At 44.7% G+C, this 17,417-nt stretch overlaps 1 protein-coding gene and 1 long non-coding RNA gene across 3 annotated transcripts in view; one reads left to right on the forward strand and one right to left on the reverse strand.

Annotated features, from left to right (window-relative positions):
* Nucleotides 1-14,720: 14,720 nt before the first annotated feature.
* The window catches only part of LOC128109711 (uncharacterized), an 11,786-nt gene continuing 9,089 nt past the window's right edge, over nt 14,721-17,417 (reverse strand). For both annotated transcript variants that reach the window (XR_008217911.1, XR_008217910.1), the window contains one exon: nt 14,721-16,620. This is a non-coding gene — a long non-coding RNA (uncharacterized LOC128109711). The remainder of the gene's footprint in view (nt 16,621-17,417) is intronic.
* The window catches only part of LOC128109710 (alpha-1,3-mannosyl-glycoprotein 4-beta-N-acetylglucosaminyltransferase-like protein MGAT4E), a 3,384-nt gene continuing 1,552 nt past the window's right edge, over nt 15,586-17,417 (forward strand). The window contains exons 1-3 of the mRNA XM_052737006.1: nt 15,586-15,714; nt 16,409-16,565; nt 17,331-17,417. The exon at nt 17,331-17,417 is cut by the window's right edge and continues 1,552 nt beyond it. Of these exons, the coding sequence (XP_052592966.1) occupies nt 15,607-15,714; nt 16,409-16,565; nt 17,331-17,417 (352 nt within the window). The 5' untranslated portion in view covers nt 15,586-15,606. The remainder of the gene's footprint in view (nt 15,715-16,408; nt 16,566-17,330) is intronic.

Raw genomic sequence — 17,417 nt, forward strand, 5'->3', positions numbered from 1 at the left:
AGGAACACCTGGTGGCTGGGGAAATGGCTAACTCTCTCAAGTGCTTGCCATGAAAGATGCTTGGCAAGAACTTTAGCAACTGAGCCGTCTCTCCAACCCCCACAGAAAAAAGCAACGGTGATTGGGATTGGGGTTGTGGTGGTGGCTGTGGGGGCTCACTGGGGAGGTGGAGACAGGCTAATCCCTGAGGTTTGCTGGCCAGCCTCCTCCCCCCACCCCACCCCACCCCCCCACACACACACACATTTGAGCAACAAATCTTGATTAGTAGTATTAATTGTCAGACCCAAATTTACAGATTCTTTCTAGAAATATAAACTAAAAAGTTGACTCAAGTCTCTATTGTATTTAAAGGAAGTTGTTTAACCTAGGTATTAGGGAAAAGAGTGAGTCTTTCTCAACCAAGCAGAAAATATAAGGACAATATGTGAATAGGTAAAGTATTAATATGTGCTATCTATCTAGATTATGTCCACAGTACTCCTGGCATTACATTGTATTTTATTTTGTGCTAATTGTGTGTGCCTTTAAGATCCTTTCTTTCTTTCTCTTTTCTTCTTTTTTTTCTTTCTTTCTTTTCTTGGTTTGGTTTGGTTTGTGGTTTTGGGGTGTGTGTGTGTGTGTGTGTGTGTGTGTGTGTGTGTGTGTGTGTTGTTTTTGGGAGGATCGAGACAGGATTTCTCTGTGTAGCTCTGGCTGGCCTGGAACTTGATCTGTAGACCAGGCTGGCTTCAAACTCACAAGGATTCACCTGCCTCTTCCTCCCTAGTGCTGGGATTAAAGGCATGTGTCACCACCGCCCAGCTTAATCCTTTCTTTAAAACCTACACTGGGGGCTGGAGAGATGGCTCAGAGGTTAAGAGCACTGTCTGCTCTTCCAGAGGTCCTGAGTTCAATTCCCAGTACCCACATGGTGGCTCACAACCATCTGTAATGAGATCTGGTGCCCTCTTCTGGCCTGCAGGGATACATGCTGTATACATAATAAATAAATAAATCTAAAAAAAAAAAAAAAAAACCTACACTGGTTCAAATGGGCTGGAGAGATGGCTCAGCAGTTAAGAGCACTGGCTGTTCTTTCAAAGGTCCTGGGTTCAATTCCCAGCAACTACATGGTGGCTCACAACCATCTATAATGAGATCTAATGGCCTCTTCTGGCCTTCAGGCAAAGCATGGAGGCAGAACACTGTAGACATAATAAATAAATAAATAAATAAATCAATCAATCAATCAATCAATCAATCAATCTTAAAAAAAAAAAAACACTGATTCTATACAGAATCTTTGGTCAGTCCTCCTGAAGACATTCATCACAGTGCAACTTCCTACTGGAGGCAGATCAGTAACATGAAAATTAAGATAAATACAGATTGTTCTCTTCAGTGTCCTACTTTTCAACAGTAAGAGTATATCCAGGAGTGATGACACACGCCTTCAATCCTAGCGCTCCGCAGGCAGAGGCAAGGGGATGTCTGTGAGTTCCAGGAAACCTGTTCTACATAGCAAGTTCCAAGCTAGAACTTAGCAAGAGCCTTCTCAAAACTAAAAATAAATTTAAACAGAACGTAGATCATGAAGTTAGACTTGCATGGGTCAAAAATCTACAGGTGCAGTATACACCTGTAAGCCCAGCATTCCTGAGGCAGTGGTAGAAGGTCGTGAGCTTAAGGCCAGCCTGGATGGGGGACCTTGTCTCAAAAAGCCAAGGGCTGGGACTCAATGGCAGAACATTTGCTTAGCATATGACCTTGGGTTTGAAAAAAAAAAAGGTCCTTGCCATTTATTATACATGTAACTTAATCCCTTACCTACACAGTGCAGGTAATATCACCTGCTTACCAACTGATTACATTAACTCATAAAAAGCACTTAAAATAGCATGCAGCAAGTGCCCACTAAACATCGGCTATTGTTATTGTGGTAGTGGTAATGACAGTCGAGTTGTGGCTGCTATTATTTAAAGACACCTAAATGGGCTGAGATGTCTCAGTAGGCGCTCTCCATCCAGTCTGATGACTCTTTGTTCATACTTCCTGAAGAAAGACCACAAAGCAGAGTCACAGTCGAGACAGCCCATTCCAGTAGAGTAAAATGCTCGCAGACTAGCTGGTGTTTATTGAGTCCTAGCCTGCAAGGGGCAAGATTAGGTTTCAAACAGAAGACTATGCCCCAAGCCCATATCTAAAACCAGTATACTATGTCACCTTGACAGTGAACATTAATAACTTAAAAAAGATCAGCATATCATGCATATGGAGCCAGATGGAGAGACTCTTTAAGACAGAAAACAAATGGAAATACATTTCTTAATACATTTCCATTATAGATCAACACTATGGACAAGGTCTAAAAAGGTTACAATTTTTAGTAAGAGTTCAGTGGTACCAGAGAAAGTTTATTAATTAAATCTAGCTGAAAGTGCTTGTGACTAGCTTTGTAAGCCTTATTTAAACTATATGGTTTTTTTTATAGTTCATTTAGTTAAGTTCAGATGCTGAAGTGTTTCCCAGTTAAAATAAGAACAAAAAGAATAGCCAAATGATGGGGCCTTAGGGCTATTCTCTGGGTTTGTCCTTCCTGCTAACATTGTCTTAGCCTAATTAAATTACATCATCTCACCCTCTAAATATGTAAAATATTAGTACCCAATTCATAGAGTTGTGAGCATTAAGTGAGAAAGTATACAGGAAGCTCTTAGCTTAGTGTTTGATGTATAGTATGTACTCAATAAATGTCAGCTACAATTATAAGCAGAGGTATAGTATTTTAATCAACACTCTCACAATAGACTCCTTGGTGAAGTTTTATAGCAGACAGTAGATCTGACCCCACACCAAAGACTCTAGGCATCCAAAAAAATTTAAATCTCATCTCCAGGGGAGGAAGAGATAGCCAGGTACTTAAGACCAGGTTCAGTTCCTAGCACCCACATGGCAGATCACAACTATCCATAACTCCAGTTTCATAGTATCTGACACCCTCTCAGATGTCCACCAGCCACCAAGAATGCACATGGTGCACAGACATACATGCAGACAAACATTTACACAAACCAAGGGAGGGATGCAGGTAAAAACTGGGTAAAGTTTTATTGGAACACATCTGTTTGATCTGTGGCTGCTTTCTCCCTTTGTAATTGATGCAGAGAGACAGTGTCAGAACTGCTGGTTAATTGTCTCTGGTTCTCATGTCGATCGTCTTGGATTCTCCTGAGTCTTAGGACCTTCATTCCAAGGAGTTTCTCTCAAGGAGTCGCAGAATCTTGATTGGGATCCAAAGTGTTCCTTTCACTTGACCTCTAATCCAGTCAGCACACCTCCCTCTCCGTGGTTCTCCCTGCGGCTGGTTAGAGAGGGATCCTAATTCTGAGACCTCCCTGCCACTGTTTCCCCTGGTGTCTTTCTGCACTCTTTAAAGCCAAATCTGTGAATCTGCATAGACTGATAGGCAGACCGGAATTCTGCTGCAGCTGTAACCACATCTTCCTCAATGAGTTATCTGTAGCTACTTTCACTATACAAGAGCACTAAGATCATACATACAGCCCTAGAAGTCTAAAATCTACCGTTTCTCTTTACAGAGGTGTCTGGGCAGTCTACACCACATGGGGGCAGTAGAGCCTCATTAGAGGACCAAAATGTTAGGACGTCATGAAATCTGACTGCAAAACTAAGCAACACCAACAACTACAAAAATGTTTTTACTACTAACAAGTTTCTTTTTCTTTCTTTCTTTCTTTTTTTTGTTTTTGTTTTTGTTTTTTCGAGACAGGGTTTTGTCTACGTAGCCCTGACTGTCCTGGAACTTGCCCTGTAGACCAGGTTGGCCTCGAACTCACAGAGACCAGTTTGCCTCTGCCTCCCTAGCTAAGTAGGCATTATTATTGTTCTCATTTTATAACTATTCTATCTCTGGATTCCATGTGTGTCTGTCTATGAATATTTAAATCTAAATCATTTGTGGTGTAGCGATTTCTTCTAAATTAAAAAATTATTTCATCTTGGAGAGCAGCCAGTTAAGACTCAAGAAGTTCTAAAGGGAGGGGCTTAGACCCCAGGAAATTAACAACTCAGAACTCTTAGGACATCCCTGAAACTGACCAAATGCACTAGGAAGACCCTTCCCAAGGATGTATAAGCAGGAAGGACTGAGAGACTCTCACAGCAGCCAAGCTGCCTGGAAGACAGAGAACAACACCTCAGCTTCCTGGAAGAGATCTCCAGTCTGTCAGGCTGCCTGTAAGTTGTGCGGTGACCTTTCATGGTTTCCAGCTTCCCTGGGCCATCACCCCTGCTGGGGTGGTCTTCTAGTGTTAGGGTTGCTTTTGAGTCATCCAGCTCCTATAAGTAACCCCTCACCCACATCTAGTAGGAACCCCAATACAGACTAATGGATTCACACTCACAGACTTTGGTGGTATCCTTACATTGGTCTATCATTGGTTCCCTATCTGAGGGGAGTAGACATGTGTTCACATCTCCCCAGGAATAATGTCACACAATATTGGAACTTCATTCACTAAAAAATCTGGAAATACAGGTTTTCTTTTTTCTTTTTTTGTTTTGTTTTGGTTTTTTTGTTTGTTTGCCTACTTTTTAGACAGAGTCTCTCTACATATCCCTGGCTGTCCTGGAACTCACTCTGTAGCCCAGGCTGGCCTGGAACTCACAGAGATTCACCTGCCTCTGCCTCCCGAGTGCTGGGGTTAGAGGTGTGCACTTGATCTGCCAGCAAACCGTGGTGTCATCCACCATACTGAGTTTGCAGACAGACAAAATACAGGAGTTAGAGGATCGTGGAGGCTTCCACCAAGAGTTCAAAGTCTGGGAGATCAGATAATGTGTAGCACAGTCAGGATTTCTGCAGGGAACTGCTAAAGAGAATTTTTTTTCTTTCTTTCTTAATAAGATTTATTTACTTTTATGTGTACAAGAATTTTGCCCACATGTATATGTGTACTCTGTGTATGCAGTACCTGAGACAGCCAGAAGGGGCATCAGATCTGCTGAAACTGGAGTTTCGGATGGTTGTGAGCCACCGTTAAGGTACTGGGAATTGAGCTGGGTCTTCTGAGAGCCATCTCTCCAGCCCCTCAGAGGGGGATTTTTGAAGCTAGGACAGTAGAGTGTCAGCCTCAGTGGCATCTCCAGGATGTTGGAGATGCCTGAAATGTGGGACATATGCTGAAGGAAGTCCCCGGCAAGCAGGCCATGTGCACTACAAATGGGAAAGTGACATTGACGGAGCGGCCCTCACCACTGGGGCTCAGGCGGTGCCTCCGTGTGCCCCACATTCCAGACATGGACCTACATGGGTTTTCTTGCTTTGGTCCCATTCTTCGTTTTTAGGTCTTCACTGTCTCTTTTTAGAATGGGACTGTTTAATCTCTAAAAATAACTTGTTTCTTGATTTTTGTTTGTTTGTTGTGTTTTGAGACAGGGTTTCTCTGTGTAGCCCCAACTGTCCTGGAACTCACTCTGTATACCAAGCTGGTCTCGAACTCGGAGATCTGCTTGCCTCTGCCTCACTCCCAAGTGCTGGGATTAAAGGCATGTGTCACCACTGCCAAGCTGCTTTGAGTCTCAAAGAAATTTTGGCTTAAAATTTTGAGTGACGTTGGAACTGTTTAAGACTTCAGAGATCTTAGAAATAAATTAAAAGTTGTTTGTTTGTTTGTTTGTTTTCATTATAAGATGGCCCTGAGCATTTCAGAGACAAATGCAGAACGTTTTGATTTTGAATATGAAATGTCCCCACAGGTTCATGTAATTAAAGTTTAGTTGCCAGAGGATGGGCTTTGGGGAGGTGGCTGAATCCCGAGGGATCTGGTCTAGACAGTGGCATAACCACTTGTTAGATTAATAAATATGATGTTATTGCTAGGAGATGGTGAATAGTAGGTGGGACCTAGCTGGTGGAATTAGGTCACTGAGCGCTTGTCCTTGGGGATTTGGCTTTGCCCTGGCTGCTTCCTGTAGTCTCTTTCTCTGCTTCCTGTCAGCCACGCAGTGAGTACCCGCTATCATGTGCACCCACAGCATGAAGCTCTGCTCCACCCAAATCATCAGAAATGACTACGATGACTAGATTCTCTGAATCCATGCCCCCCCAATTTTTTCTTCCTTTAAGTTCTTTATGTCAGGTGTGTGGTAACAGCATGCAAATACAGCTATTACATCAAGTGACGATTCATTAGATGGAATGTCATATTTTGTTCATATATTTATCAGTTGATAGATATTTGAGTTGTTTCTATTTGGAGCTATTTTTTGTTGTCGGTGGTTTTCTGAGACTAGTCTCATGTAGTCCAGGCCGACTTCAAATTTACTATGTAGCTGAGGGTGACCTTAAACTCCTGATCCTCCTGCCTCCACTTCCCAAGTACAGGGATTACAGATCTGCACCACCATACTGGCCTGAGCATTGGGCTATTTTGCACAATGCTTCGGGAACATTCATGAGAAAATTTGGGGTAAGCCTATACTTCAGTTCTCTTGAGCATGTATCAAAAGTGAAATTGATGTGGTAATGCTAACATTTGCTTGAGTTTGTTTTTTGAAATGGTCTCCCGTGAGCCCTGGCTGATCTCCAGCTCACAGGCACATCCTGCTTCAGCCTCCCGAGTGCTGGCCTCTCAGTCCTCTGCCACAGTGTCTTACCTTATCTTTTTGAGTAATCACCCCACTAACTGCCACAGCAGCTGTACCGTTTTAAATTCCTACCAGCTGTGAGGGCATCTGGTTTCCTCGCATCCTCACCAACACTTTTTTTTTTTTTTTCAAAGATTTATTTATTATGTATACAGCATGTGTGCCTGCAGGCCAGAAGAGGGCACCAGATCTCGTTACAGATGGTTGTGGGCCATCATGTGGTTGCTGGGGATTGAACTCAGGACCTCTGGAAGAGCAGTCAGTGCTCTTAACCTCTGAGCCATCTCTCCAGCCCCTCACCAACACTTTTTACTGTCCGTCTTTCTCATCACAGCTATCCTAATGGGTGTGAAGTTAGGTCTCACTATGGTGTGTGCAGGAGGGCCTGCTATGTGTGTTTTTGTCTGAGCACACGTATGTGTAGGTATGTATGGAGACCAAACGTCAACTTTGGGTGCTTTTTCAATCCATCTCTATCTAGTTGTTGTTGTTGTTCAAGACAGTGTTTCTCCATGTAACAGCTCTGGCTGTTCTGGAACTCACTCTGTAGACCAGGTTGGCCTGAAACTCACAGAGATCTGCCTCTGCCTCCCAAGTGCTGGGATTAAAGGTGTGCGCCAACCACCACCTGGCCCATCTCTACCTAATTTTTAAGAGACACGGTCTCTCACTGAATCTGGAACTTACTCATTCCACTAAACTGGCTGGCAATGAACTCCAGGGATTTACCTGTTGCTATCACCCTCCCAAGCACTGAGGTTTAGCATGCCACTATGCTTGAGTTTTATGTGGGTACTGGGGATCTGAACTCAGACCTCATGATTGTATGGCAGGTCCTTGGCTGAGTGAGAGATTGTGGCCTTGATTTGCATTTTCCCCAGATGTTCATCTATGGATGACGTAGCTCACCATGTTAAGTGCAAGAAGCTTCCAACAGCTGTTTCTCCATACATTGTTCTACCAAAGAAATACATTCTTTTTATTATATTAAGCAATATGTGGGCTGGAGAGATGGCTCCGTGGTTAAGAGCACTTTCTACTCTTCTAGGAGACCCTGGTTTGGTTCCCAGCATCCACATCAAGTGACCCACAACTACCTGTAACTTCAGTTCCAGGGGATCCAACACCCTTTTTCTAGCCTCCACAGGTACCAGGCACACTCCTGGTGCACATACACATAAAATAAAAGCGAACAAATCTTTAAAAAGAATAGGTTGTGTAAGGCCAGCAAGATGCCTCAGCACGTAAAGGTCCTTTCTGCCAACCCTAATGACATAAATCCTCTCTCTGGAATCCACATGCTTGTCGTCTGATCTCCAAACACAGCTTGGCTGTTGGAGCACAGCATTGTAGCATGACATTGCTATGGTGCCTGAAAGCCTCTGGGAGGAAGACATACTGGCTGGATCACAGGCTGATTAGAACTTCAATGATTTCAGAGAGGGTGGAATGTTACAGGTCCAGGGCCTAATTATGAATTATGTGGAGATCTCTTGACCTCTTAATAGCCATTTACTTACTACTTCTGAATGTGACCTAACATCTTTGTGACTATTAGGTAAATCCCTAGGGATATACAAAGAGACCCCTAGCTTCCATCAATCAAAAGGCTAAGAATGCTGTCAGATAGCATCTGAGACCCAGGGCTGAGATGGTCCTGCTTTGCAGTGACCTTCCTACCTCATGTCTCCACTCACATATTTTGGGTTTTGTTTTGGTTTGGTTTTTGTTTTTTTGAGACAGGGTCTCTTTGTGTATCCTTGGCTGTCCTGGAACTCACTCTGTAGACCAGGCTGGCCTCAAACTCACTGAGATCCACCTGCTTCTGCCTCCCTACTACTGGGGTTAAAGGCATGCGCCCACCACTGCCTACCTGAGTTGGTTTGTTTTGGTCAGTCATGTTAATTAGGTGATCCAAAAGGGGGCTTTTGATTGCTGGACTGTAGTGAGTCTTTTCCTTTCCCACCAGCCAGCTCCCAAATAATGACATGGAGACTTCTTATTAATTCTGAGCACTCGGCCTATAGCTTAGGCTTGTTTCTGACTAGCTCTTATAACTTAAATTAACCAATTTATATTAATCTATGTTCTGTCATGTGGCATTACCTCTCTTCCATCTTGCACCTCCTGTTTCCTTGCTGTGTCTCCTTGCATTTCCAGAGCCTTAATTCACTTTCTACTTCCTCTTTCTGCCAGAAAGTCCCACCTATACCTCTTGCCTAACTATTGACTGTTCAGCTTTTTATTACACCAATCACAGCAATGCACCTTCACACAGTGTACAGATATCCCACAACAAATCTTGGATGCATATTCAGATGTCTGAATGTGGTAAACATAAAAAAGGCTCTAGAGGGACAGCGGGATGGCTCAGCTGGTAAATGAAGGGCTCCAGTAGGCCCAAGCATGGCAAACATGGCTCTGGCAGGTCCTGCCCTCCCCTATTCCCTCTTCTGTTGTTGGTTGGTTTTGCTTTTTACTCTTTTGGGGGGCCCACCACCCAGCCCCCAAATAAATCACACATGGAGGCTTATTCTTAATTATAAATGCCTCGCCTTAGCTTGGCTTGTTTCTTGCTATCTTTTCTTTACTTAAATTATCCCACCTACTGTAGTGGGTAGCCATTTCAGCTTTGGTCTGGAAGTTCTAACCCCCATTGAGGCTTTGGTAACTGTCACGCCTACAAGGCGGGGCCAAGGGAGGGCCTGAAGACCCGAGATCAGGACGTGCCATGCTCTCTTGCTGCTGGGAACCCAGACGCTAGAGGTGGACCGAGCAGAGCTCCAGAGAACACCGCTGGACTGCGATACACCTTCCCCAGAACCCTCAACCTACCTATCCCTTCATTTGTAAGTTACGCCAATAAATAAATCTCCTTTTTTTAAAACTTTTTTTTTAATTTAAAGATTTATTTATATTTATTTATACAGTGTTCTGCTTGCATGTATCCCTTCAGGCCAGAAGAGGGCGCCAGATCTCATTACAGATGGTTGTGAACCACCGTGTGGTTGCTGGGACTAGAACTCAGGACCTCTAGGAAGAACAGCCAGTGCTTTTAACCTCTGAGCCATCTCTCCAGCCCCAAATAAATCTCCTTTTAACTACGTGGAGTGGCCTTAATAATTTCACCAATAATCTACCTTTCACTTCTGGGCTTTTTCCTTTCCTTGCTTCTGAATATCTTACTTTCACTCTTGTGGCTAGGTGACTGTCCCCTAGCATCTTCCTCTCCTGTTCTCTTGCTCTTCTTTCATTTTTCTCCCAGAGTTCTCCTTCTATTTATTCTCTTTGCTTGCCAGGCCAGCCTATTCTTTCTCCTGCCTCACTATTGGCCATTCAGCTCTTTATTAGACCAATCACGTGTTTTAGATAGGCAAAGTAACACAGCTTCATAGAGTTAAACAAATGCAATACATCTTTGCATCATTAAACAAATGTTCCACAGCATAAACAAATGTAACACATCTTAAAATAATATTCTACAACATTTCTCCCTTTTTGTCTAAATAAAAAGAAAGGTTTTAACTTTAACATGGTAAAACTACACACAACAAAAACAGTTATCAAGTAAGAATTACATTTACAATATTCTGTATATTGATAGTTAGCATATTCAGAGAAAATAATTCATTATCTATCCTATCTTAGTGAATTCAAAGTTTTAGACCTAACTTACTTTCTACCATAACTAGAAAAAACTGCAACTATAACTATCTAGTCTTCAATTCCATCAAAGACCCAGAAGAAGCTGGTGGCCAGGTTGGAGGTAGGTGACCAAGAACTACCTACATTCAACCTTCTTAGAGCTCTAGAACGCCAGTGCTTGCACTGTGGCGGGCGTTTTTACTTAGTTTTCTGTTACTACTTAGCTTACTGGCTGGCTACTCAAGGGCTCACCAGCAGGCAGAAACTCTTAAAGGAGCCGTATCCTCTTCCTCCCCACCCCAGCTTTCTCAGGCCCTACATGGAAATTCTAGAGCCTCATGTTGGTACATCAAAATGTTGTTGGTTGCTTTTTACTCTTGTCTCTTTCACTCTTGGGGGGCGCTTGCCACCAAGCTCCCAAATAAATACACCGCTATGGAATAATCCTCTTGTACACTGTAAGATCTGTCACTCGACTTGGTTTAATAAAACACTGATTGGCCAGTAGCCAGGCAGGAAGTATGTGTGGGGCAACCAAGCTAAGAATGCTGGGAAGAGAAAGGGCAGAGTCAGGAGCCACCAGCCAGATGCAGAGGAAGCAAGATGAGAATGCTGTACCGAGAAAAGGTACCAAGCCACATGGCTAAACATAGATAAGAATTATGGGTTAATTTAAGTGTAAGAGCTAGTTAGTAATAAGCCTGAGTTACTGGCTGAGCAATTTGTAATTAATATAAACCTCTGTGTGGTAATTTGGGAAGCAATTGCTGGGTGTTTGGGAGTTCCTGGTGGGATAGAAACTTCCACCTTCAATACACAGAGGCCTTTTCTTACTTATGAGTGCCTGGCCTTAGCTTGGCTTGTTTCTTGCCAGCTTTTCTTTACTTTAATTATCCTGTCTACCTTTTGTCTCTGGGCTTCTTCCTTTCCTTACTTCTGAATATTACTTTCATTCTTACTCCATGGCTGGCTGTGTGGCTGTGTGCCTGGCCCCTAGCATCTTCCTCTCCTTGTTCTTCTGTTCTTCCTTCTTTTTTCTCCCAGATTTCTTATTCTCTCTGCCTGCCAGTCCTACCTATCCTTTCTCCTGCCTTGCTATTGGCCATTCAGCTCTTTATTAGACCAATCCAGGTGTTTTAGACAGGCAAAGTAACACATCTTCACAGAGTTAAACAAATGCAACATAAAAGAATGCAACACATCTTTGCATCATTAAACAAATATTCCACAGCATAAACAAATGTAACACATCTTAAAATAATGTTCTGCAACACCCTTCCTTACCTAACTGTTAGGTTATGACACTAAAGCTAACCTATTCCCTTAACTTGGCTACTTCTTCCTCCTGAGGCTAACCACCAAGGTCCAGCTATCAAAGTATTTAAGTCCAGTTGTGGAATATTTGTACGTTGTGTGAAGGTATAGATACATGCAGCAAGCCCAGTTCAAAGGGGTCATTGACAAAGATTCAGACTCTTTTGGAATATAGGCTTGGATCACATCACCAGACATGATACCAAGACCTGCTGAGGTGATAGCAAAAGTAACTTAAAATGGGAATCAAGTTGTAGCCCAGGTGCCAACTAGAGCAATGAGGATACAGTTGACCCTTCATAGTGTCCTGTAGAAGGAAAGGTCAATGGGAACTATGGGGGCATTTCTCCCCAACCCATATGGAGAAGTCGATCTGTGAGATACAAGAAGTACGCTGTAGCAGCACTGAAAATACCTCTGGCTTACATCTCCTCTGACTGGGAGCATGTGCTACCGTGACCTGTGTGATGGTTAATCTCCCCCCACCCACCCCGACGAAGTTTCTCTGTGTAGCCCTAGCTGTCCTGGAACTTGCTCTGCAGACAAGGCCGCCCTCAAACTCACAGAGATCTGCCTGTACCTGCCTCCTGAGTGCTGGGATTAAAGGCATGTGCCTCCCCCCCCCAACCTCCTTACCCTCCTTACCCCCCTCACCCCTCTCACCCCCCTCACCTTCTCATCCCAGAATGATGTCAATTTGACAAGACAGAGTCACCATGTGAATAGTCTCTGGGCATGTCTGTGAGGAATTTTCTAGATTACATTAATCGCAGTGGGAGGACTTACCCTGAATGTGGCAGTACCATTCGATGGGCTTGGGTCTCTGAATAAAAAGGAGAAAGCAAACTGAGCACAGGCATTTATTTATCTGTCTCTGCGTCCTAACTGATGTCACGTGACTGGCCACCTCAAGCTCCTGCCACCGTGATTTACCTTTGGACTGTAAGCCAAAATAAACTTACTCCTTCCTTAAATCTCTCTTGTTAGCCGTTTTTGTTCCAGCATGTAAGATAACTAATACAGCCATCTACGGGGAAAATAAATAGGATTAGAACCTCACGGTGCCTTCCATCTAAAAATCCATCCTGCACATCGGTAAGAAAAGGCACAGGAACCACCCACCATTACAACCTTGAGGGGAGCATAGAAGATGTGTGTAACAGTAGAGACAGTCAAATAGTTCAAAGAAACTAAAACAGACACAAACATACTCAGTAACAGATGTGACAAGAATTTACAGAGTCTTTCTACAGTAGTACTGGAAGAACGGGGTATCAGTTTAAAAAAAAGAAAAAGAACTTCAGCATCTACCTCACTCCATACATGGATATTATTTTGAGATGAATCATAAGTCTAAAGGTAAAAAAAATGAACACTATAAAGCTTTGAGGAAGACCAGGAGGAGAAGAGGGAAGAGAAGGAGGAGGAGGGAGAGGAGGAGGAAGAAGACAAGGAAAAGGAGAAGAGGAAAAGGAAGGGGGGAGGTGGAGGAGTGTCTTCATTACTTTTCTATTGCTGTCATAAGACACCATGACCAAGGCAGCTTATAGTAGAAAGAGTTTATTTGGGGCTTAGCATTTCAGAGGGTTAGAGTGCATGCCCATCATGGTGGGGAGCACAGCCGTAGGTATACAGGCATGGGACTGGAGCTGGAGCTGAGCGCTCACATCTTGAGATATAACCATGAGGTAGAGAGACATGGAGGATGGCACCAGTCTTTTGAAACCTCGAAGCCCACCCTCAGTGACCCATCTCCTCTGTTGAGGCCACACCTCCTAATCCTTCCCAAACAGTTCCATCAACTGGGGACCAAGTATTCAAACATGATCTTAGGAGGACCATTCTCATTCAGACCACCACATGGGGGAGGGGGAAGCAGTAGTATTGGAAATACAGTCCCAGCGGTGAAAAAAAAAACAGATAAAAAGAAATAAAGGGAAACTTCAGAGGGTCACTGCACACTTCTAAGTCCAAAGGAGAGCCAGATATTTAGGAGAGCTAGATATCTGAGTACAGTTTTGTGGTAATCCACCAAGTAGCACAGACAGCAGGTGAGAACACACAGTGCTGACCGGCTCATGGGGCCCTCTGATAAGGAAGGGATAATTCAGAATCCACACTTGTTGACTCAAACTAGCAGGTAACATTCCAATTTCAAGACACAAGACTGAAAGGCTGGTTTTAAAACTATGTCCCCACCTCACCTAATAGCAGGTGCCTGATGTAAGGCCAGATTGACACACAGCACCCATTCAGGCTGAACAATGGTTGTCAGGTGAGGTTTCCTGGGAGGAGTGACTAGCTACAGCAACCTCAGAGGAGCCACTCTGGGACTACATCCTTCAACATTAAGGGTTTTTTCTTGATTTCAGAGAAAATCCTACTCCAGTTAACCCTCAAGCAGCATTTTCTGCTGGTCAGAAAGACTTCAGTGGATTTTGCACTGGAAACTTGGTGAAGATGTGGTCCTGAAGAGAAATTCCTGGTTTCTTCCAGGTTTGTATGGATCCCTGCAGTCAGCCATGATGTAGACACACCAAGTCCTTCTGACTTCACCCAAAACCTTGTCTATCTACTTAACATAATCCTGGAAAGGATCAGGCCCAAAAGTAAGTATGGAGTTGAGAGATGAGATCTAATTTAATTATCACTAGTCCCCACAGGAAGATGTTGGCTTGAATTTGATACTTGGGAGGGAATATAATTAACACTTAACCCTAAATTTCCTCTTCATTTAAACTTTGTTTTGTTTTGTTTTTCGAGACGGGTTTCTCTGTGTAGCCTTGGTTGTCCTGGAACTCACTCTGTAGACCAGGTTGGTCTCGAACTTACAGAGATCCACCTGCCTCTGCCTCCCGAGTGCTGGGATTAAAGGTGTGCGCCACTACCACCCTAGCCATTTAAAAAAGTATTATGGGGGCTGGACAGGCTCAGTGGTTAAGAGCACTGGCTGCTCTTCCAGAGGACCCTGGTTCAATTCCCAGCACCCAGACAGTGGCTCACAACCATCTGTAACTCCAGTTCCAGGGGTTTCAACACCCTCTTCTGGCCCCTGCATGCACCAGACACATATGTAGCACACAGACGTACTTCCAGGTAAAATACCTATACACATTTTAAAAATAGTTTATTACTATCACAACCTGCCAGTGGCCATTGCCAAGGAATTGAAGTTGAATTTGAGATTGAACAGAACCAGAGGACTCTTAGGCTAGTGCCTTTACCAGAATTCTGTGAAACTTTTATTCCAGATAGCTCACAGAGAAATAGTGGCAAACATGCCATTTCTCATCACTGTCACCAGATGTGCTCAGGCTACAGGAGGTCTCACGGTGAAATGCGGACTGTTTACATGATGTCTTGAGCACACTAAGCTGCATTGCTGAGGAGGAGGGAGGAAACATCTTGCTGAGGGCATTTCTCCTAAGAGAGTAAACAAAGGTCTATGGGAACAGAGTTCACACAGCAGGAAAGTGCCAGAAAGTCTATTACCTGCAGGCTACATGTTACACTTAGGAATTTACTTCTTTCTTTCTCTAAGTATGTGTGTACACATATGTAGGCACAAGCACACGATGGCATCCACGTGGAGGTCAGAGGACAATCTCCAGGAGTTGGTTCTCTCCTTCCACTATGTAGATCCCAGGGATAGAACTCAGGTCATCAAGCTTGCTAGCAAGCACTTTTACCTACAGCCTCTGTTTCCTCTTCTTGCAAACATATCCTCTCCAGTTCCCCTGGGAGCATAGAGAGGGCAGGACCTCCACAGAATGAAACTCTTGTTTGTTATCTTTCTTGAGATGGCTAAAAGCAGGGGCAAGAGAAAATCTGGACGAAAAAAGGTTAAGACAATAATCAGGTATTGGGAACTCTCAGTCCGGGAAGGGTGGGCTCAGGACATGGCATGCCAGGCAGGAAGGGCACCCCTGCTCTCTGAGTAGGAGGCCCTCGGGATCTACTGCTGCTCAGCTTCCTTCCACAGCGGCTCCTGGCACTATGCAAGGCTGCCTGTGGAGATGCATCAGAGTCATGGCATCCTTAGCCATCCTGGGATTCTTTATTCGAGAGAATAAATCAGCACGTGTCGAGCATAACACATCGCTGGTGAGTACTAGGGCTAGAGGTGTCTCCACCCTTCTAGGCTCATCATGGCAATGCCAAAGGAGAGCGTCTGAGGAATCCAGACAGTGTCAGAGAGGAGGTTACCTTTGAACTAGACTTGGGACTTATAGGATTTGGGAAGGGCAGGAAGAGGAGCAGGCATTCCAGGCATGGAGAGAGCACAGGCACCTTCAGAGGAGGTGTTGACCAGCAGGACACAGGTGATGAGGAACACCTGTCTGCTGCCACCTCCTCAGCACACACCCGGGGCAGCTGAGGCTTTGGGAGGCAGAGCTGTGTGTATCGAGACTCAGCAAGCGAAAGGACTTTCAGGCTGAGGCAGCGTGGGGAAGACGTTGCAGACAGGGCCAGGCCCTGTCTTTCAGAACCCAGCAGAGGCCTGAGTCAAGTTCGACAATGACTGCCAGCTTGACCCATGGTAAAGAAATGACATGTGGACAATGGCTTAGTGGGCAGGTTCTCACTCTACAGGATTCCAGGGCCACATGGCTGTGGCTGGCAAGTTCTGGGGGTGGGGGGGGGGCGGGAGGTCATGACCAGGAGGGGAGAGCAGATTCCATGTAATGGATCCCGGGGTCATCCAATCTGCCCTAAAGAGGACACGTACGTGCCCAGTTGTCTCCAGAGGATCACAAGAATCACCCTTGGGGCTGATAATCTATCGTCTTGTATTCAGAGTGAAAAGGAGAAAATAATCCGGCAGCTAGCTCAGGAGCAAATCAGCTCTGAAATCAAGAACCATCTGAAATACTTCACCAAGATGCAGAAAAGTTCCCGTGTACTCCAGCATGCCAACTACACATTCCTGGCTGGAACCTCTCTCCAGGGAAGGTGTGAGTATGTGGAAGGGGCCATCGGATCTGGAAACGGCCAGGCAGTGTCTTTCACCTAGAAAAGGAGAGTGGGGTCTAAAGGACTGAGCTGGCAGCTAGTGGGAAGCAAGGTACTCTGAGTGAGGGCCAGCCAGTACAGGTTTCCACTTCGGTTCATTTCCCTCCTACCCGATCCCCCTTGAATGCCCAGCAGGACCAAAAGGCCAGAGTGACGCTGTGAGGGAGCCTGTGGTGATACTCATTCATGCCAGATTTCTGGGGAAGGGAAGATGGATGGGAAGAGGAACCAGGAAGACTGGGACAGGGGTGGAGGAAGAAGTGGGTAATCAAAAAAGAAGGTAGTGTGAACTCACCAGCCACTGAACTGCACAGCTCAGTGAACTGGACTGGCCAGACATGAGGAGGATTTAAAGGGACTTGAGGATGCTCTAGTCCAGGACTGGGTAGTCCACAGTAGTTAAGATAACTCTAATGGTCAAGGCCAGGCTAAAAGAAATTGGCTTACATGGCAATAGCTACATAGTTCCATACCAAAGAGAGCCTTACCCTCTGTGAAGCGTCTCCTATGAGCCTTTCAAAGTATTGAGCGAGCAAGTGAGACTCATACCTTTGAGCAGGTATTCACCTCCCACAACTCTATACTCGCACAAGAAGCAGATGCGAACCTGGCTTGGGAACTGGCATTAGGTGAAGGGCTGGGAAGCAAGTCCTGTGGCCCACCCACCTTGCTGAAGTACTGAGGGTGTGTGTCCCTGTGTTCTTCAGGGCTGCTGACCGTGGGGATCTCCTCAGTGCAGCGTACCACTGGGAGTTACCTCTTGGACACCCTGAAGTCCCTGTTCCAAGCTTCCA

Source organism: Peromyscus californicus, unplaced genomic scaffold (assembly GCF_007827085.1).
Source record: "Peromyscus californicus insignis strain IS unplaced genomic scaffold, ASM782708v3 Scaffold_14__1_contigs__length_90479793_seg_2, whole genome shotgun sequence".
Classification (NCBI taxonomy): domain Eukaryota; kingdom Metazoa; phylum Chordata; class Mammalia; order Rodentia; family Cricetidae; genus Peromyscus; species Peromyscus californicus.